The 27401-nt window shown below is 35.4% G+C and overlaps 1 protein-coding gene across 1 annotated transcript in view; it reads left to right on the forward strand.

Annotated features, from left to right (window-relative positions):
- Nucleotides 1-27401, forward strand: part of ERC2 (ELKS/RAB6-interacting/CAST family member 2) — a 362739-nt gene that overhangs the window by 54864 nt on the left and 280474 nt on the right. Inside the window, exons 2-3 of the mRNA XM_035894657.1 lie at nt 998-1021; nt 1646-2062. Coding sequence (XP_035750550.1) covers nt 998-1021; nt 1646-2062 — 441 coding nt within the window. The remainder of the gene's footprint in view (nt 1-997; nt 1022-1645; nt 2063-27401) is intronic.

Below are 27401 nucleotides of genomic sequence, written 5' to 3' on the forward strand. Positions count from 1 at the left end.
ATGTGCCTAATAAGGTGCAAATATTAAGAGAATTAACATCTGGGCATTTATTAAAACAGTGCTATTTAATGACAGAACAGATTCAAAGTATATAACTGTACAGAATTCTACTATTGGCAGTACTTTTTTCCATTTGAAATAACTTATAAAAGCCATGATTTCAAAAGGTTATTTTCTTAAGGTTTTGCATTTTTCATTTAGTTTAAATTGTTGTTACAAACTGATAGCTTCACTAAACATGAAGGTAGTATCAAATGAAATGTTTTGTTGTTTGTTTGGGGTTTTTTGGTTTTGTTTTTTGTTTTTAGAGTATGGTAGAGTATGGAGTTGCAGAATATCCATTAATGCAAAAAAGTCTGGTGCCATGCATGTAAGTCCCCTAATTTCGTCAACTAAATATCTTCTGGTACAGACCATGTGACTATTCAGGAATGCATGTTTCTATAAATTCAGTATGCTGTGTAGGCAGTGAATAGAGGGGAAAAAATAAGAAAAACAAATCATCAGATAAAAATATAATCTGAAATGAACATCATAAACCATAGTAATATAGTATAATTAGCTATGTTCCAACCTTAACTTGGGCAAAATCCTTTTGATTTTGATTTGTGTTTAATAGGGAGTGCAAGAGAAAGACCCCTGTACTCAAATGTAATACAAATGTTTTAGGACAAGTTACTGTGTTTTGAAAAACCTTAAAGTGTAAAAGAACAGTAAGATAAAATAGGAATGTTATTATTCACTGTGGGATTGATTTTTTTTTTCTAATGGTTTTTTTTTTTGTCATACCTATTGAGTAAAGTCTGTCTATAGTTTAGGTTTATATATTTGAGTACTGTGAAGTTTGTTGGTGCCTTTCTGTATAACTCAATATTTTTTTTTCTGTTTAAGGTACTTTTTGTTGAATTCAGTTCTTTCTGTTGAATCTCCTTTGCTTGCATCTGACCTTTATTTATGTTGATTTTGCTTCATTTTTTTCATTTACCATGCTGTTCAGTTTTTGGATGCCAGGAGAACAAAGGTTTGTCCACTATTTGCAGTCAATTTATTTTTCAAAATTCAGTATTGCTTATTGTGTTTTTTGTTTGCTTGTTAGAGATACAGTAATCCTGTTTACTAAACAAGTTCATAGCTTTAGTTGCCAAAAGAAAAAAAACCAAAACCAACCAGCCCCAACTCAGCCCCTCCCCAAAGGCCCCCTTCAATTATAGTGAGTGCTTTGATTGACTTCATAAAAAACAGTACTCTTGAGCACCATGAAGGGCAGAATTATGTTTAGTCTATGAAGTAATTTAGAAAACATGGAATACTGAGTCTTTCAGCTTTACAGGTACATATTGACTGTACTAATGGATGTGTCACTGCCTAGTGTTTGGGTTTGTTGGTTTGTCTTTATTTGCTATTTATTTTACCTGTAGCTGACACTATTTTGTGTGTGTGTTTGTTGTTGTCTTTTTTTTTTCTAGAAGCACTTGAAAGATTATCATTAGTCACATACATTTGCTATTTTATAAGGTCATTTGATATACTTTCATCACTGATTATAATGAATTTTTGTAACAGCATACAACAAAAATTTAATCCAAGAGTAATCCTACATTCAGATTCTAAATTGATTTTTTTTTCTTTATTTTCTTTGTTACAGCATCTGCAAATGACAATCCAGGCACTTCAAGATGAGCTTAGAACCCAGAGAGACCTTAATCATCTTCTCCAGCAAGAAAGTGGAAACCGAGGGGCAGAGCATTTTACCATTGAGCTCACAGAGGAGAATTTTCGAAGACTTCAAGCAGAACATGATAGACAAGCTAAAGAGCTCTTTCTGTTGAGAAAAACGCTAGAAGAAATGGAGCTTCGGATTGAAACACAAAAGCAAACACTAAATGCCAGAGATGAATCAATAAAAAAGCTTCTGGAAATGTTGCAAAGTAAAGGTTTGCCATCTAAAGGAATGGAAGATGACAATGAGAGAACTCGAAGGATGGCAGAGGCTGAATCTCAGGTTAATCACTTAGAAGTGATTTTAGATCAGAAGGAGAAGGAAAACATGCATCTTAGAGAGGTAAGGAAAAACTCATTTATTTTTTTAAAAGATAATTTCAAAGTACTTGCTGCAGTTTTAGAAATATGCTTTAGAGTATCCGAAGTTTTTGCTTTTTCTGCTTTCATTTTTTCATAAAAGAGATAACATGCATTTGTTTTACATCTGTAAAATAAACACATAACAGGATTATATGACACTTGAAAGCAGGTATAAAAAGTTATGGAAGAAAAGTAATTGTATTTGGGGCTTACTGTCTCTGGCATGTTGCTTTGCATAGTTTCTGTATTCTTTGTATTTTGACAAATCAGTGTTTGGCAAATGAAGACTAGAACTACTGAAGAGGGAAGTAACACCGTCTGCTATAAACTAAATAGTCATGAATGCATGCTCCTTTTGTGTTTGATTTTATACCCCTGTGTTTGAAATGAGTGTTTTTAAAATGTTTTGCCTTCCATATAAACAAAGGCTTCTGCCTATATGCATTTCTAATGTGTCATGCCCCGACCTTCTGGGTAAATATACTGCATAATGTTGCCATATTAAAACACTGAGGCGATGGCTGCACTGTACTTAGAGATACTTAATTTGATCCCAAGCCCACCTGCACCAGCTGCCCACATCACTTGTGAATGCATTTTTGGGACTGGATTTGGCATGATTGAATTAGTACAATTGAAAGAAAATCTGGCCTGGTGTCGAGCCCATCTGCCCCCTACATCCCAGCAGCATATCAGCATGATCATATGACTAGTGTCAGGCAAACAATACAGTGTGAATCTTCCTCAGAAAGACCCTGTTGCTTCCTGCTAAGGAGGGTGAAAATTGCAGGGCTCAAGTACGAGCTCCCCACAGTAAGGGGAATCAGGCAAACAGGTCTGCGTCCTTAGAAACTCAGCAACAGTGTAGTCTGACTGAACTCCCAGTCTAGTAAAAACACCTGACAGATCAAAGCATGAATAAAATTAGCATAAGAGCATAGAAAACTATTTTTGGCTCCTGTATATCAGTAAAGGTATGAATTCTAGAAATTAACAACAGCTATTTACATCTACAGAATGTTATCAAAATACTTTCTTTGCTATGGACAAATTCTTTTATGTTTAGCTTATGGCTACCTTAGTTTTCTTTTTTCTTCCCCCTCCCCCACTTTTTTTGTCTTCTCTAACCTAGAATATTTATTTAGGACTCAGTGGTATCTGGGGGGCCCATCTGAAGCTTGGAAACTAGAAAATTTGCAGGGCACAATGGTACATTCCAGTAAAGTTTTCTTGTGAAAGTGTGGATCCTGAATCATTTCACAGGCAGAATTTTAATTAAAAAGCGATGCTACCCATTGAAGTCTGAATGTCAATGGATCCTGAAAGGAGTTGCATAAGGAATTAATGATACTGAGATTGTGATGAGGGAGGATTGTGGAAGAAGTTCTACAAACTAGCAGACAAGTTTCTGGATTTGGATCTGCTGTTCTCAGAGTAGTACATACAGTCTGTTTCAAGGATGGATGATTTGCTGTTTATTACTTGTTTTGTTATGTGATTGTATTTCACCTGTTGCACCAGTATCACTTAAGTTTGTAAATCCAAATTTGGGTATGCATTGGACATGAATAAACTTACAGCGGAAATTTTAAGGCAGCTTCTGGTTAGCACACTAGTCAAGAGTAGTGAGAGAACCAAACAGAGCTTGAAAAGTAGATAAAATGTAAGCTTCTAAATAAAGTCCTTGGGCATCCAATTTATTGATTAGTCCAAGGAGTGCTGAAAGGAAATCACATTGCTACTTGTAGGCTGTGCATGTTTCTCCTATACTTATACTGAATTAGTTTTATGTTTCGGAGTTCTCCCTGTGTTACCCTCAAGGGCCAGGAAAAAAATTGTTTCTGCCTCAATTTATATGAAGATATAGAGGTTGTCTTTCCTCTGGAGTGCTGCAAGTATAGAATGGGGTTTACTGGAGTTTCTGCTTATGACATGCTGATATGTGTTCGTCACTGGTCAAGGTTTAAAAATTTACTAGGTTTGCTGTCTGGAATCTGTCCATGTCAGATTGGCAGGAACTGTGTAGTGATTTGGAGATTTTTGGCTAACAATTTTCTTGCTATTATAAGAATTCAAGACTTTTGGTGAAGTCTTCTGTCTCTCCAGCTCTTTTCCTGTTGCAGATGATATTTATCGGTTTTGATTTTTTAATTTTTTTTTCTGCAGATAAGTTTGTTATAGGGAGCTTGGACGTATGATGTGTAGGGTTTATGAACTCCTTAGAAACTAAATGTTTAGTAGATGCCTGCTTGTTTTTCCAGGAAATCTGGATTTGATTGTTCAAGTGGACTCTTGGAAAATGTTCTGATGTTCAAATTTTGTCTTTTGCTGTCTTATTAAAGGCAGTTGTCTGCATGCTTTGAGGGAATATCAGATATTCTGTATAGTTTTATCTACTTGTTAAAAATCCAAATGGATCAATTTTTCATCTTCATGTGTAGCTTGGTAAGTCCTTGTTATTCTGCAGTGCTTGTTTGAATTACTGTCACTGTATGTAGTCTTTGTCCTGCACAATACGATTTTCCAACATGATAAAGCAGGAATTACTGTACTGAATCTTCTGCAGTAGTCTGCTCAGTGGTTTGATATTTTTATGTTTTTAACTAGTATTTGTAAGTTTTTATTTGAACTGTGTAAATGACCTTACAGAGTTACTGGATTTTTTTTCCCTGAGAATGCTTTAAGCTAAACTGGAACTTGAATACACTGTTAATTAATTTCATTCATGTATTATTTATTATTCACTCAAATTGTGTTAATCTTCCTATATCTTTACCAAAATATTTGTCACTTTAGAACTTCACCTAACATATTCTGCTTTCTGTATTTTTACAGGCTGGAGTATAGAGCTCATGTGTTGAGTATATTTCTGATAAACTAGTATATTGTCATGTGTAATATACTGTTTGATCAAATCCTGAACACTTATTTCTGTTTTTAATTAAGATAAACTACTTTGTAGCAGCAAATTAACTTATTGAAGGAACAGAGTTTTCTAGTGTGTCAATATACCTTTAAAATGATAGCTTATGCTCTAGTCTCCAGCCAAAAGAGTGCTATCTATGGAAAAAAAAAAACCAAAAACGTGGTGGAAATGGTGTTGAATGTGGAAAAAATAACTGAAGACTACCGATTTTCTACAGCCTCAACACTACATTAAAAAGCATATATAGATAGACTTCTCATAAACTAAATACCAACAGCATAGTTTAAAAATATTTTCAATCTGAAGTTTTACCATTCTTGAAATCTAATTGTGTACCGTCCTGTTACCTTTTAAATCCCAGCTGGAGAAAGGACAAGACTTCTGTATTTTGCTGAGGTTTTGAACATGTTTTCTCTTCATGCAACCATATCTTTCTCCCTTATGCTGTTAATTTCTTAGTTCTTTAAAATAGTGCCAAAGCAGGAATCTGTCTTCTATCTTGTTCCTTCATAGTCTTCTAGATCTCTCAACATGGTGGAATAGAAAGCTAACAGATGAGAAGCAGAAGAAACTGATTTTGTCATTAATAATCACTGGTGGGTGGAATTTTGCCTAAACCAGAGAATTAAACTAACATGCTGTGAGAGAAACTGAGGCAACTAGTTGTGAAACATCGGCAATTAAGGACACCCTCTTCTATACACTCATGTTTCCAATGGCTGTCAGTTCCATCTCCTTGACCTGCACCCTCCTGAGCACTGATCGTATTAGGAATGGAATAGAAAGGGATATGTTCTTTGTTATTCCAGAACTCCTTTTGTATAGCTAGTAATTTTTTAAAAGTTCACATTAAGTGGTAGATAGGAAGAAAGATCTTTCAGTCTCTGCCACTTCATAAATTATGCAATGTTTCTCATATTCATTTTCTGCCCATTTCACATAAGCATGCATGTTACCAGGAACCAATATTCTATTGTTTTGGTTCAAAACAATTTGCTGAATATCTAAAAATTATGTAAAAATTTCTCTCTTAAGCTATTGATTGTTTCTTTTTTCTTTTCCTGTGAATAGACATAGCAGAATTTCATACTATAGCTGCCTTCAAAGAACTGGAATTTCTCCAAGCCTTAGATAATATTTCTTAGAGAAGATACAGTGAAGAGACATGCAAATAGCTAGTGTACTAGAGGCACAGGAATAACTCCAGAAAATAAAACAACCCATTTTTTTTTTCTTTGTTTTCACATTCTTAGTAGATTTGGACTGACATTAGCGTGTTAACTACCTGGCCCTCAAAGACTGTACCTTTCTGCAGTGTGCAACCTACTGCATCATTAAATGTTGTTTCACAGAGACAAATGTGTGATGATAGGTTTACTCAAGTTTTGTGTTTGAAGGCCTTAGGAACGGCAAATTTGAGGCTTACTATACAGGAGGAGGAGACTTCAGCTGAAGTTGGAATCCTGCTCTTTTACAGGAATAGCAAAGAATGTCAGTGTCAGTAAGGTTAATTAAAATGTTGGGAAATAAGCTGTACAAAAACTGGGATTAGATTTCTTTCCATGTATTAAGGAATTTACAATATAGGCAATAAGCTTTCACAAGGATAGCTAGATTCCCAGCTTTATGTTAGTTGTAACAAAAATTTCCTTAGTTGCTGATTCATAAAGCAAGAAGGAACAAATAAAACTCTGACTGAATAACAAAAAGCACAAGTATATGTTTATGCTTCAGTTTTGGAGATGCAGCCTATTTGAGGAGAGAATGTTGAGCTCTTTTCCATGGTTTCTGAGAACTTCTGCCCAGTTTGCACTCAGTTTTCCATCTTTGAGTTAGACTGAATCCTGTGTCTGTAACTAACCTCACTCAAATATTTTTGTTAATGTTTTTCAAAGATAACTGAGTTTTATTGATATCTTCTTAGACAAAGCTATATAGCATTTCCTTTGATAAGGAAATAATGTATCCTGTATGGAACAAAGTGGTCTTTGCAAATACACACATGAAGAAAAAGGACATTCTTGGGCCAGGCAGTCTCCCTATAAGTATGTTAATGGTTGAAAATCTGTCTTGAAGCCATAATGTCATACCATGGCATTCTTCCTGTTCAGAATTAAATATCATGAAGATCACTAAATATACATTCTTGTCAGAAAATACAAGATGCCTGCCTTAAAGTTCTTAAATTGGTTATCACATGTCTCTTCTAGAATTTTAAATAAACATTTTTTTCTCTGTAACGTTGGGAGAACTGTAGGTAATATGGGGATTTTATCATGTGGAAATCTAGCACAGATGTTTGGTATTACTTTTTTTTAAACATAGTGACCACACATTATTTACCCTAAGTACCATTAAGTATTTTTTTATTATTGCTATTAAAAACTTGCCTTAGGCAAAGTCCCACTAAATCTCTAGTAAAGTCAAATGTTAAAATTCCAGCAAGTATTTTATTATATATACATACACGTATATTACACATGCCCTCTCTTTATAACATACAATTTCACTAAAACAGAATCTGAGATCATATAGGATTTTTATATACACATTTTAACTCTTATCTTGCCTGTATTCTTAAAATACTGTTGTTGCACATGGTTTAAAGCTACAGCTTTTTTATATTTAGTAGAAAGAAGAACACAGCTTCTTTATAATTTAAAGTGTACTTTTAAACTTTCAAGGGTTTTTTTAAAACTTGCTCTATCTTTGAACTCAGCTTGGTCAAATAATGAAGGCTGCTGATAGGATTTGAACTGCCATCATGAATTAGTTATTGCATGTTTTTAAAGTTATTAATGGAGCAAAGTTCCTCCTTCCACTGTGAGTAGAACAGATGCCTTGCAGACTTCTGGTGTTTACTGTAAATGTCTTACACTGGAGCCAGTAGTAATTTACTAAGGAAATGCTTTATCGACACCAAACGTTTCTTCCCTGAAGTTAGTTATATAGATTAACAACCATTCTGGACTGAACCTCTTTATTAGGTTCATTAGTACTTCTTTCCTTTTATTTCTCCTGGCTCAGCTCAAAATATTAATCTAATCGGTTGCTATAAAGACAATTACTTTCTATCAAAATATCAATAGTAATATGTGTTTTTAAGGTCACCTCTTAAGTATACAGAAGGACTTTGCAATGTTGGCAGTCACTCCAGACATGAGAAAGTAGACAGAACCTGATTATACTCTAGAGAACAGTTATTGCTTCTAAAATAGTCCATTCAGATTTTGTTATGCCCCACGATATTCCTGCCAGGGTGCTTGGTTGCAGTAGTTTTTATAAGTCCATGTGGAGGATTAGAAAGCTTTGTTCATTTAGAAATCATTTTCTTTAAAGACAGGATTGCTCTCCATGACAACATCACTAGTAGTTTGGAGTCTAGAATATGATACAACTGTCAGTTTCAAACTGACATGTCTTGCAGTAGTAACTAAATAAATTATTTTAGGAAGAGAGAAAAATTGGAGATTAATGAATAAGCTGGTTTTTCTATACCTTTTAGTATGTGGAGGTGATAAGTGTTGATCCTGCCAGCATTCCTGGAAAGTGCATCCTTTAGAAGGTAATCTGGGGTCTGTCTTGAGTTGCTGTAAAACTAGTATTGTTCCCAGATGTAGAAATACTATCTTTGCAGGGCTCTTTGCTCAGTTCACACATTTACAACTTTCAGGCTGCATGTAAACATTTTAGAGACTAGCCAATAATGAAACAGAGAAAAATGATCAACTTCGGTGTCTATCATATGTTTTGTTTCCTTTCATCTTCTCTCTAATATGTTTTAAAGTCTCTATTCTGTAAACATGCTGCTTACTCATCTCTGTGGCAATAACTTCATTAGTCTATTCCAGAATGTAATTATTTTTTTCTAGCTTCATCTTCTTGTCCATGTTCATATGAATGACAATGGCTTACGTGACTCACAGCTCTGACATGTTGATGTATTTTCACAGAAAGAATCACAGCTGAATTTGTGAGAAGAGGGGAGTTGGTTACCCTTGAATTCCTGATTCCTGTGTATGATTGCCTGCTTTAGTCTCTCTCCTGAGTGCAAGATGATATACCCGGAGAGTAGTTAAGCCATGGAATAGATTGCCCAGAGTTTTTGAGGAACCTTACTGGGATCAGGAGATACAAGATACAGATCGTAAATAGCACAGAATTTATGCTCATAGCACAGTTTATTATGCTTAGAAGTGCATTTGAAAGTCATGTGGTCATATTATGTGCTGTCTTCAATCTTTATTTTAAAATTATTTTCATTTAGTAGTTCTGTTCCTTTTAGATAATCTGTGGCTAAGACCTTTCTTAGAAGAGTCATTAGAAAAAGAAAAAACTTGTCAAAGAGAATGTGGAAATTTGCTGCTCCTACTGAAATGGAACTAGTCTGAGAGCGATTATGCATCTCTCCTAAGTTGCTGTGTACCATGCGATGCCTAGACAGTGCTATCTGATAGAAGCAGTGTTTCCTAATTGCTTGATCCATTCAGGGAGAAATCATATTTCTGCCTTCTAGAGCCTCTTAAAAAAAAAAAAAAAAAAAACCCCAACCAAAAAAGAACCCCAACCCAAAAAGTTAAGATGAGTGGTGCTACATTGTTCATATAAAATATAATGAAAATAAGTAAAAGGGGGGAAAAGAAACATCACTGAAGATTAAAAAACAAATGCAGAAACCAAAACAAAACACCATATTATTTAAGATGTAATTTTATTGTATACATAGCTCATCATAAATAATTATTAACTTTCACATCTCACTGGGATCAGTCAACTCAAAATACTTCACAGAAGAGCATGGATGTGTCTTCCAGAACTTCAGCACTCTAAATATAACAAAAATATTGGTCTGTCCACTGATCTGTGTTGCTGATAAAGTTTGCATGCCTCATAGTTTATTTTTCACAAATTATCTCTCAGTGTTTTTTCTAGTGTAATAATCCTCTTTTATAGATGAGGAAAATGAAACAAAAGGTAAGTTGACAAACTGCCTAGGCCTTCTCAGAAAATCGGTAGTCTTGTAAGATCATGCTGGCCAATTTTCTAGTAAGAGAGGTGTAGACTTGATTACAGTATTAATGTATTATAGTATTAATGCAGGTTCTAGGCTATTCTTTATATATTTTTAAAAAAAAGTTTTTCGGGATGAGGTGAAAGAATCAAGGCTTCAGTCAACTGGATTCTTGCTCATGTGCTGAATTATTGTTCATACTTCTCAAACCAATAAACTTAATTAAGCCACATCCCTCTAACTTACACTGGACACATGCAAATAACGTGTGCCACTTTTGCTGATTCCTAGTTGCGTTTCATATTAAGGTACAACTGTCTGAGTCCACTGGGTTTTTTTCAGCTTCCTTTGGGGTGTTACTGTTGGACATTGTTTAAGTTAGGATACAAGATATCATTAGTTAATGATCTGATCTCTTATGGCAGATGCTGTTTTCCTACTTAAACATTACAAAGCATTTAAGACCTTATGAATAATTAAGGATTAGAGGAACAGTCACATTGGGTGCATTTACTGGAATTTAAAATTACTGACGTTCAGCCAGCAGCTATAAGGAATTGGAAATGTGCTTCTTAGGTGGACCTCAAACGTGAACCTGCTTTTTTATTCCAGGTATGTTGTCTTATAACACCCCAAAAATTGGTCTGGAAATTTATTCTATCATCCATTTTAAATGAAAGCTGCTGTTGAATCTTTTTATGATAACAGTGCTTTCACACTGTATGAATATTTCCATAATAATGGAAGAAGAGACTGAAATCTGAATAATTTCAGTTATTGTTAAAGTTGCTATAAACTGGCATCTCTTTTACTAACTGCCTCCAGCATCATCTCACAAAAAACCCTTAAAACCTCTAGAGGAAAATGAAGGTTTTGTAAAATAATAGGTTGAAGAACACTCACTGTTCTTCTAAATCCTTTATACCTCTATAGCTCCAAGAGCAGAGTAAGATTAGCAAATGCCATTTTCTCATTTTTAGGGCTAGTCTTCTATATTCTAAACCAAAATTGCTATTTCCAGCACATCACATGTTATAGCTGAGACTCCTTTGTCTTAGGAATCATGCAGCCTTCTACCTGGACTAAAAATCCAGATATTGCAGTCATATGAGCTTGATTTCCAGAAAACTGCAACAGGCTAGCCTCCTGCCAGAGACTGTATACAAATATATATGTACACATTTTTTTCCTTTGCCTAGATACAAAGAACCAAAAGAAGCAAATGTGTTTTGTCATTTAATAAAACAAAACAGGCCCCCCCACCTGCTAAAAAGGAAATACATCTTTTCAGTTGCTGAACTTTTCCTTGTACACATCTTAAACTCTGTGCATCAACAGTTTTGCCTTTGTACATGCATGGCCTATCTCATTAATAGAAGTGGAAGTGTAGTATAGGCAGTAGAATATGGCTAATAATGTAAACTCTTCCTAAAGTTTCACCTGAAACTAAGTTTGAAGGAAAAATGTAATGTTAGATTAAACAGATTTAGTGAACAGATGTAAAATTCTTGTTGAGAGAGTCTGGCCCCTTTCTTCAGAAAGAACATATAGCCTTTGATCTAGTGGAACTGGAATTTACCTATTCACTAATTAGCTGATCATATCCTAATTTTATAATGTATTCATTGGTTTGTGCAATAACTTTGATTATAGGTCTTTTTTCTGTTGATAGCTTGAGCCTGGTAGTCCAACATGACTATAGAGCTCTCAAAATATTTATTTTCAAATATAAAATTTGATGATGAGTATAAATATATCCTAGCTTACTATAAAGATTTGGGTAAAATATTGATGAATATTCAGTGTGCTCTGAAAGTCATATCCACCAAAATTATGGGTATTTTTGAAGGAACTGAGGACCAAATCCTGTTTGTGTTTTTTCTGAGAGTCAAATGAGGTCAATGGGATTAATTGAGTGATTTAAGGTGAATAGGATTAAATTTGAAAGCATAAATGAATCCGGACTTGGTAACTGCTTGGTTACACTGGTTAGAAGGAAGTAGTTCACTGTAGCTTATCTGTTGATGGAGTGGACTTGACTTATCTCCATTTAGCAACACGTGTCATCGCATTCATATATGAGTACTTCAGTTGCTCTTCAGATTTTCTTCTCCCTGAAACATAGAGCTTTAAAAAACAAACAAAGCTACCCAGACTTTTTAGAGCCATTTATGTATAGCAAATATATTTAGAATAGTTACTGGTTCTGTGTGTTCTTGTGACTTGTTTCCAAGATTAAGGACAGTATTAATACAGGCAGTTATATGAACGCAGGGGACTACTTACTATCATGGATATCTAGAGCTTGGGCCCTTGCCTGTTCTTTCCACTCCCATGTGAATGAGTTGAGCAATATTCCTGCTCGTCTTTTAATAACACTTCATAGTTCTTGTTGAAAGGAATGAAGTGATAAATAGAAACTATGTGATCCAGGGAAGTGTGAATCAGATGTTTCCCTAATTACCGTAAGAGGAGTGTATAGACAATGCCCTATTATAGACTGTAATGAATTATCAATTTTCTGGGGATGGAGACTGTAGCTTCCTACTCTGTAGATTCAGGAGGTTTAAAGGGCATATCTCGTATGGTCTTTAGTGCTCTGCTTTTTGTACAACTTTCTTGAATTTATTCTTTTTAAATACAGTTTGTATTCTTTCCTAGACACTTAGGATACTGGAAGGTTTGGTACATAGTCCAAGTTCCACTGATAAAATTCAGAAGAAAAATAATCTACTTGACATAGAGAAGAATGATTAGCCAACTTACTGCTATACCTTGGTAACTGCAAATAGGTTCTTCTTAGTGGTATATCACTGAGTTCTGGCTACTGTATTCCTCCATTAACCAAAACTCTTATGCTGCCATTGTTCTGCTATGCTGGCAGTCTGATTCCTAATCCACTTCAAACAAGCATTACTTCTGGAAGTGTCACCAATGAGGGTAGTAAATGGACATCTTACTAAAGGGAATGGGCTTCGTATACCGTTCGCCTTAAAATCTGCATTTGTAGAATACATTATTTTAATCAGTTAATAGATAATTAACAGCTTTATATATATTTCTTTAGTCACACTGCATTAATTGCCAATTAATTGGCTTTGGCTCTTGACATCTTTTATTTCCCTGAATATAAATTTATTTACAAAAATATGTGGATGTTAGGTTTTAGATTTATAACAATGATTTTAAGCTAAATGGTGGGGTTTTTTTCTTTGGTACATTATTTGACTCAAAAATAAATGTTGGAAAAGTATTATCTTAACACGTGGTCTTTAGATGGAGAACTTGAGTAATTTCTCAGTTTGTGGTAACCTCTAAGCAATTCCTGCAAATAGTGAGTTAATTTCTACTTTTTCATTATCAGCTGAATTTTTACAAGGTTTATTAACTAAAGCAGCGGTCTTCAGGTGCTGCACAAGAAATAGTGTATTGTTTACTAAATATCTCAAAGTATTGGGGGGGGGAGGGAGGAAGGTGTTATTAACTTGTGCCCTTATTTGCCACATAACTTTTTGTGACTTGATAATATTCAGACAGTATTTTAAGATTAAGCTTAATTGAGTTCAGGTTTCTCTTCTTAAAATGAAATTGATTAATTGCATTTGTATATAACCCATAAAAATTAGTCTGTTCTGCAGGATCGCTTTTGACAAGAAACAACCGTTTGGTGGTGAAGTAATGCATTTTCTGTGGTAGTTATTTGCAGAATAAGTCAAATTATGGTTCCAATGGTTTGGTTGTGGCTGTCCTTAAAGTGTGGTACTTGATGCTTCTTCACCGTTAGTTGATGACATATCCCACTTATGGGGAGCTGAAGTGCCATACTTCAAAAAAGAAGTGTCTTTGTGCCAGCAAAAAAAGAAAAGATGCATTGTGTCTGCCATGCTTCCAAAGCATGATTCAGTTTTGTAAGTTTGTAAATCTGGCTAATGTAGGAGAGGTTTTAGTAATTTTTATCACGTTAAATGAATAAATAAGTTATGTAAGCAGTACATATTAAAATTTCTTAGAAATTACTGTACAGCTTTTATGATTATGCTATTGTTTTGAAGCATTATTCACATTAAAATAAAGGGTACATGAAACATTTTATGGTTTCCTAGAGGAACTGTGCTATGAAAACTGGAGGCATGGAGAAACTCGGCATACTCTAGTTTCATACAACCTCTTGTCAAGGAGTGGAGATTAAAAAAAAAAAATAGTCCAGGAGTAAAGAATATTTTTGTCTGATTTACTTGCTTTTTCAAAGTTCTTTCCTTTTTAAATTAGCAATTGGTTTATAATCTGCTGGTGTATAACTCTAACTAGATAGAATTTTATGTCTCACTTTTTCTATTAGTTTCTGATTCTGCAACCATACCTTTCTTTCAAGATGCTTGTATAAACTATTGATTAGCGTCTACTTATATCATTTGTTTAAAAACAAAACCGTGAAAAAGCATCTCCTGAATAGTTCTAATGTTGGCCTTCTGAATTACAGTGTGAACACGTAAGACCTTGTCTCATTAAAACCTTGGTACAACTGTGCACATGCTGGTTTATACAGTGTTCACTGCCACTCTTCAAAATTGTGTAGCATAGGGAACAGCATTAATCAAAGATCTAGTCTCTCCTCTCTTTATATCACAAACCAATCCCCACACATGGAGATCTGTAATGAGAACTGAGAAAAGTTAGTGGTGTACTTTATCATAATAAATGCTGCATAGCAGGGAGTTGGACTCGATGATACTTATGGGTCCCTTCCAACTCAACATATTCTACAATTCTATATTTCCTTAATACCCAGCACCATTCCCAACCACCTCTTCCCCATTTATATGCAACTTGCTTTGTTTCCTCTGGAATAGTTAGACTTCTGCAGACATGTTTTTCATGGATATACACTGTGAGGTTTATCAAGATACAGACTTCCAGGTGTGTAAAATTCATTCAGCATTGGAGGTCACAGACATTCAAATTATGCTTGTCACTTAAGAATGTCCGATGAGTTGTTGTAGCCTTCAAGTGAGGTACTATAATCTGTGGCAAAAGTAGCCTGTTAGAGATGAAAAACTGTCATTCTACAGTTTCAAATGTAGTATCTCCAAAAAAACCCCCAACCAACCCCAACCCAAAAAACAACCACCGAACCAACCAAAACCAGGTGGTAGAGCACCTAAATAATTCCTAAAAATCAGCTGGTATGTAACTTTATTGGCTCACATCCTTCATGTTGAGGGGTGTAGGGTTATTTTGGTCACTAGATGGCACTCTTGAATGAGGATTGGTTTTCATTCTGTTTTCCACAGATGATTGGTCCCTATTTCTTACTTTGCGTTGCTCATTTTACAATAAAATAAAATTAAATAAAGTCGATGGAAAGACAATTTCACAGATATTTATAGTAGTCTGTAAACTGACTGAAGTTTAGAATAGCTGCATCTAAGAATCAAAGCAAGGAGACTAAAAAGTATAGTGCAGCTCTACAGAAAAAAAATCAGGAATTCAGTCTGAAGGTGTTAGTAGAATTGGGTCTGAATGTGTTAGTCAAGGTTTGTAATTTACTTTAATTTACAAAAGAAAAAGAGCAAACTGAGATCTCATCTTCCTCTGGATTGCAGTTTCACCATTGTATGTGCTCTCATACCCCAGATGCCAAAACACACCTCTAAATTGATACTACGTGATTGGGACCCTGAAGGTGGATGGTGGAGAATATCTCAAGTCATGCTGACATGCCTCGCTGCATTTCAAGATAGGCTTATAATACTTAGCTTACTCAGAAGCTTTTCTTGCTTTCGTAATGGCATGGTAACGTATAATGATACTGAATAAGCCAAAGGTAGCACATATATGGCTGCCTTTGCATTGCATAGTTTGTGATGCGTTTTGGATCCTCTGACATGAAAGCCCATATATAGATATAGTCTTTGGGAATATATGAAATACTTCCTATAATTACTTCATTATGTAAAATAAAGTACCTGACATTAGATGATAAGGCTATCTAAATATAATAAAACTAAATAATAAGATGCAACAAGATTTTTAAAAAGCTAATTTCTTATTAACTCTGGTAGGAATTGTAAATATAATTTTTCTATTGAAGATTTAATCTCTCATCTGCGTGAGAGATTAATTATTCCTTTATTATCTTTGTGTAGTAGATAATACTTAAATTATTGTGTTCTTTGAGAAGAAGTATCTGGGATTTATTCAGAACAGCAGAAAAGATGCATTGTTTCTATTAAATGCAAAAAAAAGTTCAAATGAAGGCTCTCTTATAGATCATACAACAGGCCTGTGGAATTTTTTTAGTTTTAAAATCTATGATCTACTCAAAATACATAAGGCTTTTAAACAACATGAAATTAGTATCCTAGAATATATGCAAGACATTAGAAGAATTTCAGAATCAGATCCTGTAACAAGAGATGGAACATGTTGAGGAGCTAGTGACCATTGTGGTGGTGGGAAGAAGCAGAAAAAAGAAGACAGGTGAATCAGAATTTAGCCTTGTACCCTTGCATCATCAAGATTTTTTTGCCTAAATGCTACATGTCAAGAAAAATTTGGTGTTTCTAAACACTTTTCTTTACTCTTTAACATGTTCAGTGTTTGACTTTGTATTTAGTATAGGGAGCCTCTATTCTGTACTGTGGTTAAAACTAATCCTCATCTAAAAACCAGAAAAGTAAATAACATAAAACACCCTAAACAAACTAGTTTCAAACTGTGTGACCAACTTGTGTGTGCATATACAGCCTTGTTTCTTATGTCAGTATACATAGAACTCTGGAGCAATAAGAATAGGGATTGCTTCAATATTATTTTTTCTTTCTTTTTTTAAATCTGTGGTGAGCAAGGTAATAAAGCGATATTTACAGCAGTGTTGAAAAGATGACTGGGGGTGCAGTTGCATCTTTTTTGAAAGAAAGGTTTACTGTGATTACTGCAATTATAATTCAGTCATCTTTCATAGTAAAATAAAATTTAATTATAAGCTGGTCAAGTGTACAGACAAACTATGATAGCGTATTAGAGAACCACTTATGTTTGTTTAAATTCTTAGCAAGTTTTTAGCAAGATCTTGAGTTCAAACAGCACTGAATAGAGCCACTGCATCTTGCAGCTTAAGGCACCTGTGAGGCTCCAGCAGTCCTTATTTCAAAATTATGAAGAACTTGCCATCCAAAAGAACAGTGCTTTCAGGGAGGAAATGTATTATTCTTCTACATCATAAGACTCATAGGCTACATCATTCCTGGTGAATTTATCTGTCCTAAATATGAGCAATTCAACTTTTTTCTATTTATATTTTTACAAGTGACTGTGGAAGGCTCAGTTAGGTGAGAACACCCAGTATACTGCCTGCTCGGTTGTTTGCTTTGCTTGTCTGTTAAACACCTGTTTTGACGAAGAATTACCATATCCTAGGGAATTACCTTACTGATAATTCCCTAAGATGTAGCTTTCATTCCTCACTTTTTTTGCCTCACATAGAAGATGCCTGTGAAGGTTTTTGTAGCTTGAACAAATAGCATAATGGTGAACAAACTTGTGATGGAGATTTTTTTCTGATTTTGTAGTGCAGTTACGCATACATGCCATAGCTGACTTTTTCTTTTGTAGAGCTCTCTCAGTAGAGCTTTCTCATAAAGGCAGTAGAATCTATATTCTGTTTAAAAGTGTACCATCATAGCACAGGGGGAAGAATTTTTATTGCGGATGCATTGTTATTCCCAACAAAAAAGTTGGTCTGTTTCAGAGCAAGTTTGAGTCCGAACAATCAGTTTGTTCTCAATTATTCCTGACTTGCTTGGAGAGAGTAATTTTCAGCTATCATCTTGAAAAAGGCATTTTTTCACATAGGATTACATCTGGCAGACAAAAGATTTTCTGCTGATAGCAAATCTCAGAATCCATTATCAATATAATGTTACCCTTCAGCCTCTCAACAGTATTCTGAGTATTTACAGAGGTCTTGGCAGTGCTTGCATCCCATCTGCATCATTAAGGCACAGGATTGGCCAGAAAAAGGGAAAACTTAACAAAAGATTGGGAACAGATAAACATACTCCCTCTTGTAGTTTTTTTTCTCATCTCAAAAAAAAGTTCATTTTAACACCAACTCAGATGATGGAATTTATCAAAATGATAGTGGACTTCAGGATGGTAAGACTGGGTATTCTCAATGTATGAATTTATGGTGGTTGAGCTTCAGAGGAATCTCTGATTCAATTTAACATTGTGGAGCTTTAACTAATTTAAGATATATTTGAGTAATTCCTACAGTCTTCCTGCTAGAATCATTGGGCAGTTTGACAGCGATAAACTCCATAAACAAGGCAAAGCGTAAGCTGGGTAATTACAAGTGCTAGCAAGCAGGGTTTGGAATTGGTGCGTACATCATGTTGTGATATTAGTGAAATGCTTAGCAGTTATTTAAAACATGCTGACAGTCTTGACAGAAATGCTTCAGGGAAGAGAAGTGAAAGAACTAACTTGATATATTTAGTTTGCTAGTTGTGGGTGTTATCCAACTGTGGATTCACTGCACACAAGAATATCAGAGTTCTTGGGCAGATGGCTGGTCAGAGATCTCTAGGGGATGGTTCTCTGAGTCAGTGGTCAGGTTAACCAATACCTGCATTCCTATCACTGCAATTATTGTGGCCAAAGCAGGACTTCAGCTGGCACCTCCTGCCTTGACAAGTCCTTTGGATTTCCACAGCTGTTTCAGCTGGCTATAGTGGCTATGCTCAATAATTCCTTAAATCAGATTTCTTGTCTATGTCTTCTTTCCTCATGTTTAGTAGCCTGCTTTCTGGATAGATATTTATTATGTTGTGTTGTGTGTTAAGTCAAATTTAGACAATTTTAAGAGCATGAAGGAATTTACAAAGAAAGCTTGTTATGTCAGATTGGAAAAGGTTTTGTACATGATTTGAATAATTACATTTGCCATTGTGACAGCTAAATCTATTTTACTGTATTTCCTCCAGGTAACAATTATTTATTGTACACTTGGCAATCATTAGTGTTTCTAGTCCTTCAACAGACTGCTGCACCTTATGGTTGCTACAGCTCACAGATTTATTAAAGAGCTGCAAGAATTCTTTTTCCACAAGAACACCCTTCCCTCTTTTTGTCAATTTGAGTTTAATATTCCAGCTCTAATGTATTGAAGTCGTTTTTCTCCCATCCCTTTTGCAGTTCACTTTGAAAGTGGAATTACTTCAGCTGCAGCAGTATCAGGCAGTATCAGGGTGAAATGATTGAGACTTTCTATGAGTCTCTTTTGTCCTGCTTTGGTACTCATCATGAGGTGGTCTTGATGAAGTCATACTCAAAACTTTTTCCCAAGGTAGTTTCAGAATTCCACATTTAATCAGGTTATATGCTCACCTGTATTCCTTCTGAGACACATTCAAATCATGAAGAAGTTGTATGGCACTTCTTAAGATATCAGAGGAACCTTGTTATTTGAAGGTTGAAGCCCCCCTTCCCTAAACTGTTGGTCCTGTTGAGAGAACAAAAAATTTGACTGTGTCTCTGAATAAAGCTTTGCTATGAATTATCTGGCTCTGAGCACATTCATCACTTTTCTTTCCAAACGCCTTATGGGCTGCTTGGGATTCACTTACAGGGAAACACTCACAAGCGCAATCAAATGACAAAATGAAAGTTTATCAGCTTGTCTGTCCTCTGGATTTCTTTGAGATGCTTTGACCCTTTATGTGTTCTACTTCCTGCTCCCCCTGCCATCACTTCCACTGTCATCTGTACTCAGAGCAGAGAAAGAACAGTAATAGGTCATTCCTTGTTCTTGCAGCTTTTATGCTGTGAGTGTAGCTAGCGGCATGTGCAGAGTAAGTAGCAGCTGTTACAACTCTGTTGCAGGTGTATGAAGCACATGAGTAATCTTGTGTGTGTGTCTGGCTGTCACACCTGTCTGGCTACACCTCCAATCCAACCTCCAATCCAAAAAGCACTTACTTGGGAATTATGGCTACAGAACTATTCATATAAATACAAACAGCACCAACAAAATCAGCGTAATATACAGAACAGGGACTTGAATCTGTCTTTTCCAAGTGAATTTCCTGGCTATAGGGCTATTAATAATTCCTTATTCCTTTCTTTCCTCTAGACCCAAAAAGTTCTACCTTAAGTTTCAGAAATACACCCAGATATTTGGGGGGTTGACAATTTCCATCCTCCAGCAAAGAAAATGAATTTGTTTTTATATCGATGTTCAGCTCATGAAAATATAAAGCTTTCCTTTCCAACTGGCACTTAGTATTTCTGTACACTCCTGTTTCTGTCACTGAAGCTTTAAATAAACACCATCAAATAAAATACAAAATCTGTGACAACTTTGTGTATTTTTTGTATATGATACTTTGCATATGGTTTGTTTTTCTGGACACAATTGCGAAAGTTTCTGCTATCCTTAAGCTGAAACTCAGCAATGGCTAATAGGATAAAGATTGTGACAGATATTAGGTTATAAGTGAAAGACATTTTCACTAATAATTTTAAATACTGACAGAGATAACTTATTTCACAAGCTTCTGTTAAATAAACCTTTCCTAATGTAAGAAGGCTGGTTTTTGTGCAGCCCTTAATGTTTTTGGCTTATTTCATCCATAGAGGAAGAATATTTCATCCATAGAGGAAGAATCTTGATTCAAGCTTCAGAATTGTCTTTCTGAAGTGTAGTGGGAAGTCTGGTAATGCACTTGTTGCAGTTGTCATATGCATTAATTGCAGATTTTTAACTCACCTGTTATATGGAACATAGACACAGAGGTCTGGATATTTTCACTTTATGCTCATTTACACTTAGTTTCAGAACCACCAATAAAAATTTGTGTGCATGTATCTACATTAACTTTTCGTCTTTGTCAGCAGTATATTGGTGTGGGTCTTCAGTAATGCAATTTAAGGCAGCATTAGGGTTCCCTCACTTTTCTCCTCCATAGTAGGATATGAGTATATCTTACTTGTGAAGTGCTTTTATATTTATATGTGTAACTACTTTAATTTTATGACAATTAGTAATTTGATTTTCAAGTTGGTACAATAATTCTGAGCTGCTTTGCAATTTAGGTATTTTTAGAATAGTAGGAAAAAAATTATTGGTAGAATATCTGCATGGGAGTATATGGAATGCTTGCTGGTTTTATTTTTCAGTTTTAACTGGTTAACTAAAATAAGGTTTATTTTACATGGAACATCCAGTATTGAAGTAAATGCTATTATGGCTAAAATATTGCTATTCTTTTTGTGTCAGAGGATTTTCTGATACAAAACTATTTTCTGGATAGTAAGATATTCTTCATACTTAGCGTAAAGTATGCAGTCCCTCGCAGTAGCTTTGCAACTGAATAGGAGTTGTTTTCAGATACTAACTAATGTGTTTTTTTAAAATTAAATGTAGATAATATACGATATGTAGGATTTCATATAATGTGATATTTGTGGTATTAATGGATCTGTAAAAATGTTTTGGGTGATGATTTGTATAAGTTCTTTTGCATGATGGGAATACTATGTGAAATGCCATATAAAAAAGATGGAATATGAAGACAGCCAGATGTTCTTTTAAATATATTTGAAAAAGATGTAATTTTTTTCTGCAATGTAAATTCAAACACTGATTTACTCCACCTGCAAAGGTTCTTTCTAAGAATTCTGAGAAAATGGTAATACCCATGCTTCTGTCATGTGCTTTTCCATGTTTGTTTACAAGTCCAAAAGTAAATTTTCCTTAATGACACAGTAAAATTTATATGAATGGCAGGAAGAAGAAAGGGTTTTTTGGTTTCTTTTGAATGAAGAGTTTTTTGTGGTGTGTTCTTTTTTTCAAAATAGGGTACCTATTTTGTATTCAGAAATAAAATTAAAGACAGATTGTCTATATCCTCACTAATTTTGCCTTTTGTATGTCTTCAGAGCTCTAGATGTCTGAATTGTTCCTTCTACCCTTCAAGATTTGAAGCACTACACATCCTGATTCTTGGTGTAAAATAAAAATTAATTCAAAAATTGACACTTGCTGAGAAGGATAGACAATACACATGTATAATGTTGAAACTGTGTGTATTCTCTTATAGAATGCCTTGAAGCTGGGGAGATATACTTAAGAAAATACTTTTTCCAATGCTTTCTTGAATGAACAATCTATCAAAACCTTGCTAGGAAGAGGAAATATCTTTAAAAGTTTTCATTATGTTCTCAGCTGTATTAAATCAGTGGTATTAAAAGAATGGATTTATGCACTTTGGTACCTGAACAAAGTAATCTGTTATGGGATCGTTTTGCTGCGATCACAGAATTGCAAATTATTATTAACAGTTTAAAATACTAAGTATGAGACATTTTGTATTTCTCTTTGCTAGTGAGTTCCTGAAGGACATAAGATTTTAGATCTTGTCATGCTCAAAGGTGGGGTCACACCTAACCTGGAAAACAGCAAGATAAAAAAGGAGGAAACAGACCTGTAAAGAACAAAGCTCTTTGAGATTTTCAGGGGTTGCCTTGGAATCTCTTGAAAAGAAACTGAGTTAATGACTGACCTTGGGGAATGAGTGAAAATAATGAGCTGTCATTGATTTTTCATAATTCCCAACATTATAGGTGATAACTAGAAGCATTATATTTTTTTGTCTTGAAAAGACCCTTCAAAAGCTGTTTTGGATGCCATTATACTGTTAACAGGCAAGCAAAAAATTAACATGCTTATATATGAATCTGTTAATCTTGTCTAATTTAATGCACCGAGAAATCAAGTCTAACTGTTGTGGGGTTTTGTGTGCGTGTTTTTTTTTTTTTTTTTTTTTTAATAAGCAAGTAAGTCTATGGCTTTTAAATGTCCAGCATGCTTTAATTGTTATGATAAAATAGCACTGAAGTAAAGGATGGGTTTAACCTCCATTTTTATAACGTGTGGGCTGTAACAGTGTAGGCTATGGTTTTCTTTTGGTGGACGATCTGTTCATGTACTATTGCTTAATAATGAGAAAAAGGGTAGAAATAAAGGAAAGGCAAAAATATCTGAAAGTAGCTGAGAAAAGTCTTGTGGTGCAGCTTGGGGAGTGTCATGTGAAAAATACAAGCTCCTCACTGATTCTTAGGCTGTGTTGACTTTAGCATAATAGGGAAGCATAACAAGAATATATTTAGAGAGCTGAGTAGTTGGTACTGATGATATTTTGGGGAATTTATGTTGGATTACATCCAGTCTGATTCTCTATGCTGAATTCCTGGCAATAGGTGTAGCAAGTAAGAGCTCAAGATAGGGACAATCAGAAGGTACTCTTTAAAAGCCAGTGGTCAACCCCCTCCTTTTTTTTTTTTCCTCTGTTCTTTTCTTCCAAGAGAGAGTAAAGTTGCTTTTGCTCAAATGTTTACAGTGTGCTAGATGCTGAGGGAAACACAGTTTGACAAGAAATTGGAAGTGAAGGTACTCGTTGTGTGTGAAACTTGTGCTAAAAACTTCAAAGACTTTTCAGTTGTATTTCTGTTTTCAGAGAACCATAGAATATCTTGAGTTGGAAGGGACCCAGAAGGGTTCATTGAGTCCAACTCCCTGCTCCTCTGAGGAGGAGCCATATTACTCAGAGTGCTTGAACTCAGTCACAGCACCAAACCTGTCAGCTTCCTTGGGGAGCTTGTTCCAGTGACTGATCACCCTCCGCAAGAAGAACCTTTTCCTAATGTCCAATCTGAACATCCCCTGATGCAGCTTCATACCATTTCATGAATGTTCTTAAATCTTATGTTTCATTCTAGAAAACTCTTTGATAGAGGAATATATCTATTTCTTTGTTATTGTTTGTTAAATGTTTTCTGCTCTCTACTCTGCGCTCAAAGCAGACATTTAAAAAATATTTTAAGGAAATTTTTTCCATATTACTAAAGTAATATAAGAGAACAGCCAGGTACTCAGAAATTATGAAGCATAAAAACTGTTTTTCTGTAGAACATCTAATGTCTTTGTCTTTACAGAATATATGCTGTCTTTCCCTGAGACAAAACTCTTAATGTAAAGAATAAACAGCCCTCAGTTGTTCTATACTGGGGTCAGTAGTCATTCAATGGGTTTTTTTGGCAGAACTGTGTCATTTGCTCTGGAAATTGGAAGAATGTATATTGGATGAAGCTGGGTAAGAAAAGAAATAGTGGTATGATAGATTAAAGGGGTTACATGTGACTCAAGACACAACGGTTTTTTTTGCCAGCTCTTCCACTGCATTTCTCCGTGCTGGCCCGGTTGTTTCAGGCAGAGCTTTTGCAAATGTCTGTGTATGTGTTTCTCATTTTCTGGGCTATCAACCTTCTGATCCTAAGAATTCTGTAAATGCTAAGTGTTTAGAATTGCAGATGAAGTCACTGGAAGTCTCAGATAATCTATTGGCGATCCTTCTCCCCCCCAGTCATCCAGTGATTGGGGCACCTCCCACTTTGTATGGTGAGACACATACTGAACAGCTCATAAATGGGAATGCTGTTAAGTTAGGTCTGTGAAATCAAAATGTTATTAGTTAGGAATCTGTGAAAAGTATTTTTCTGAAATAGCCACATACATAGGGGGGAATAAATATGTAACTTTTCAGAATAAAATTCAAGATGTAGCAGTAATTTACACTTTAATTAAATTACAACTGTCACAAAACTTTTAAGGGCCTGCTCATTAACACAGGAGCTGTTTTCTATTTTATTTTTGAAAGAGAAATATAAAGATCAAAACTTATAAAAGTTATGGTCTTTAATACGTCTGAGACGTGTATTGTGCTAGAGATAATGTGATGGTTTTACAGAAATACTTCTGTAGTCCATTAGGCTGCAGTATTGCTCTTTCATAATTCCTATTGCTACAATAGATTGTTTAGTTCATGCACACCATGTTTAGTCAATAAACAAACATACAGAGCATGTGGAAAGTTCATTTTCCAGAGGTTTTGGAAAATCTAATTAGATGAGATAATGTAGTGTTACGGTAATGCAAACGGTAAAGTATAAAATACATTCACTTGTAATCTGAGCACTGCCCAGACTGCTTTCTGTTAAATGTTTTCTGTTGGAAATTACTTGCATTAAAAATGCAGCAGTGCTTTCTGATGAAGGAAAACCCTTTGAATGATGCTGTTCTTGTTACGATTTTACTTAGCAAAGTCTTGAAAAAATTTAATTTCATAATTTAGAATGTTCAAGACTCTTTGCTTTCATGTAATATTACCAGTGCAGTGGTCTGAGAAGTAAGCAGGATGTACTTATACGAGATCTTGCTTGGCCTCTTTGAATAGGCTGTGCTGGTATTTCAGGATATTTGGAACTTAATAGGATATGATCTTTAATTTCTTTATGCTTAGTCTTGTAGGAAACTGAGTAAAACTTGAGAAGCTAATTCTAGAAAATAAAGGCAGTAGAAGATGTATTCAGGGCCTGGCCCTTTGAAGCCTAATAAGCTTTATATGTATTCATGTGAAAGTACAGCATTAATGCTCAGATACTATGCAAATCTTCTACCATCTGCAAAAACAGAAGGGAGTCTTTGTGATAGCTCAGTATAGGTCTAGATTTTTAGTCCTCAAAGCTCTACTAAAATGGTAAATGCTTGTTGCATAGCAGCTCAGGATTTTCCAGAACTACTGGAGTGAAAACTCACTGACTTCCCAACAACTTGACAAGAGTTCTGCGTTCATGGGAATGTCATATTTTCCAAAAGACTATTTGAAGGTTGAATTAACAATAATCTAATAGGATTTTTTTGTGTTTACTAGTGTTTTCCTAATGATATACTAAATTCAGTCTCTAAGACAATGAGAAAGAGTAGTATTTATGTAGGAGGGCACTTTTTTCAATGAGGTTTAAAATTAAAGTGATTGCCCTTTATCTAGGCCTGAGTCATTGTCCACTTCATAATTTTGATGCCTCTCTGGAAGACAGGTACATGCAAGGTTCCAAAAACTGAACAGCATTTGCATTTTTTCTGAAATACAGAAGAGGGTTATTGGCAGTGATGATGATACATTAAACAGCCTTGGGGCAAGGGCTGAAGTTGAATCACCTTGTTAGCTGTAGAGACTTGTATGTCTTATATGTACTCCAGTGAATCTGGACTTATTTCTTCTCGAAGAAGAGCTTTCAACAGAAGGAGGTGCAATATGCTATCCATCACTCTAGGGTGCTTTCAGAAGGGAAGCATGATTTTCATTCTCAGCAGGGGTAATGAGTATATGTGTGCCTTAGTTGCTCAAGAATTAAAGGAACGGGCAGAATATGCTCTGAACAACCTTATTAAACTGAGTTCCAGGAGGAAGACAAAGAACATCCTTTAGTTCAGACAAGATACTTCATATCTTCGTGCTGACAGTATTACAGGCACTTCTGAACACGTGCGGAAAGGCAGTGGTGGACATCTGCAGTACCTTCTGCTGTTACAAGGAAGTTTTCATGTAAATGTTTTGGTTCTAAGTACCTATATTTACAAATTACAACTAAACCTTAGAAAGTCTTACTTTATAAATATCCCACGTTCCAGCCATGAGAATATTCAGATCATTTGGTTCAGCTTTGAATTGCTCTGATTCTGAAGGGCCACAGGATTTTGAATCATAAGAGAAGCCCATGAGGTTATTTGTGTAAGTTCTGTTATCTGGAAAATAATTTGCCTACTCTTTCCATTTATTGCTGCTGTGAGTGAGTTCTTCTTCCCGTGTTGTTTAGTCCTTACACAGGGGCAGTCGCTCTTCTCACACTAGCTTGAAAGTTCTGGTCAACTGTCACCTCAATCTGTATTTTATGACCTTAGAGAGCTAATCTAATATTACATTACAGAGCCTCTTTGTCTTCAGCTAGTATCACAGAATCACAGAATCGCAAGGGTTGGAAGGGACCTCGGGAGATCATCTAGTCCAACCCCCCTGCTAAAGCAGGCTCTCCTAGAGCATACTACACAGGACTTCGTCCAGGCGGGCTTTGAATATCTCCAGAGAAGGAGACTCCACAACCTCCCTGGGCAGCCTGTTCCAGTGCTCTGTCACCCTTAGAGTAAAGAAGTTTTTCCTCATATTCAACTGAAACCTCTTATGTTTCAGTTTGCACCCATTGCCCCTAGTCCTGTCGCTGGACACCACTGCAAACAGACTGCTTCCATCCTCGTGACTTCCGCCCTTAAGATATTTGTATGTGTTGATAAGGTCCCCTCTCAGTCTTCTCTTCTTCAGGCTGAACAAGCCCAACTCTCTCAGCCTTTCCTCGTAGGGGAGGTGCTCCAGTCCCTTTATCATCCTAGTTGCCCTCCTCTGGACTCTCTCTAGGAGTTCCTCATCTTTCTTGAACTGGGGAGCCCAGAACTGGACACAGTACTCCAGGTGGGGTCTCACCAGG

This window comes from Egretta garzetta, unplaced genomic scaffold (genome assembly GCF_000687185.1).
Source record: "Egretta garzetta isolate BGI_Z169 unplaced genomic scaffold, ASM68718v1 scaffold215, whole genome shotgun sequence".
Lineage (NCBI taxonomy): Eukaryota > Metazoa > Chordata > Aves > Pelecaniformes > Ardeidae > Egretta > Egretta garzetta.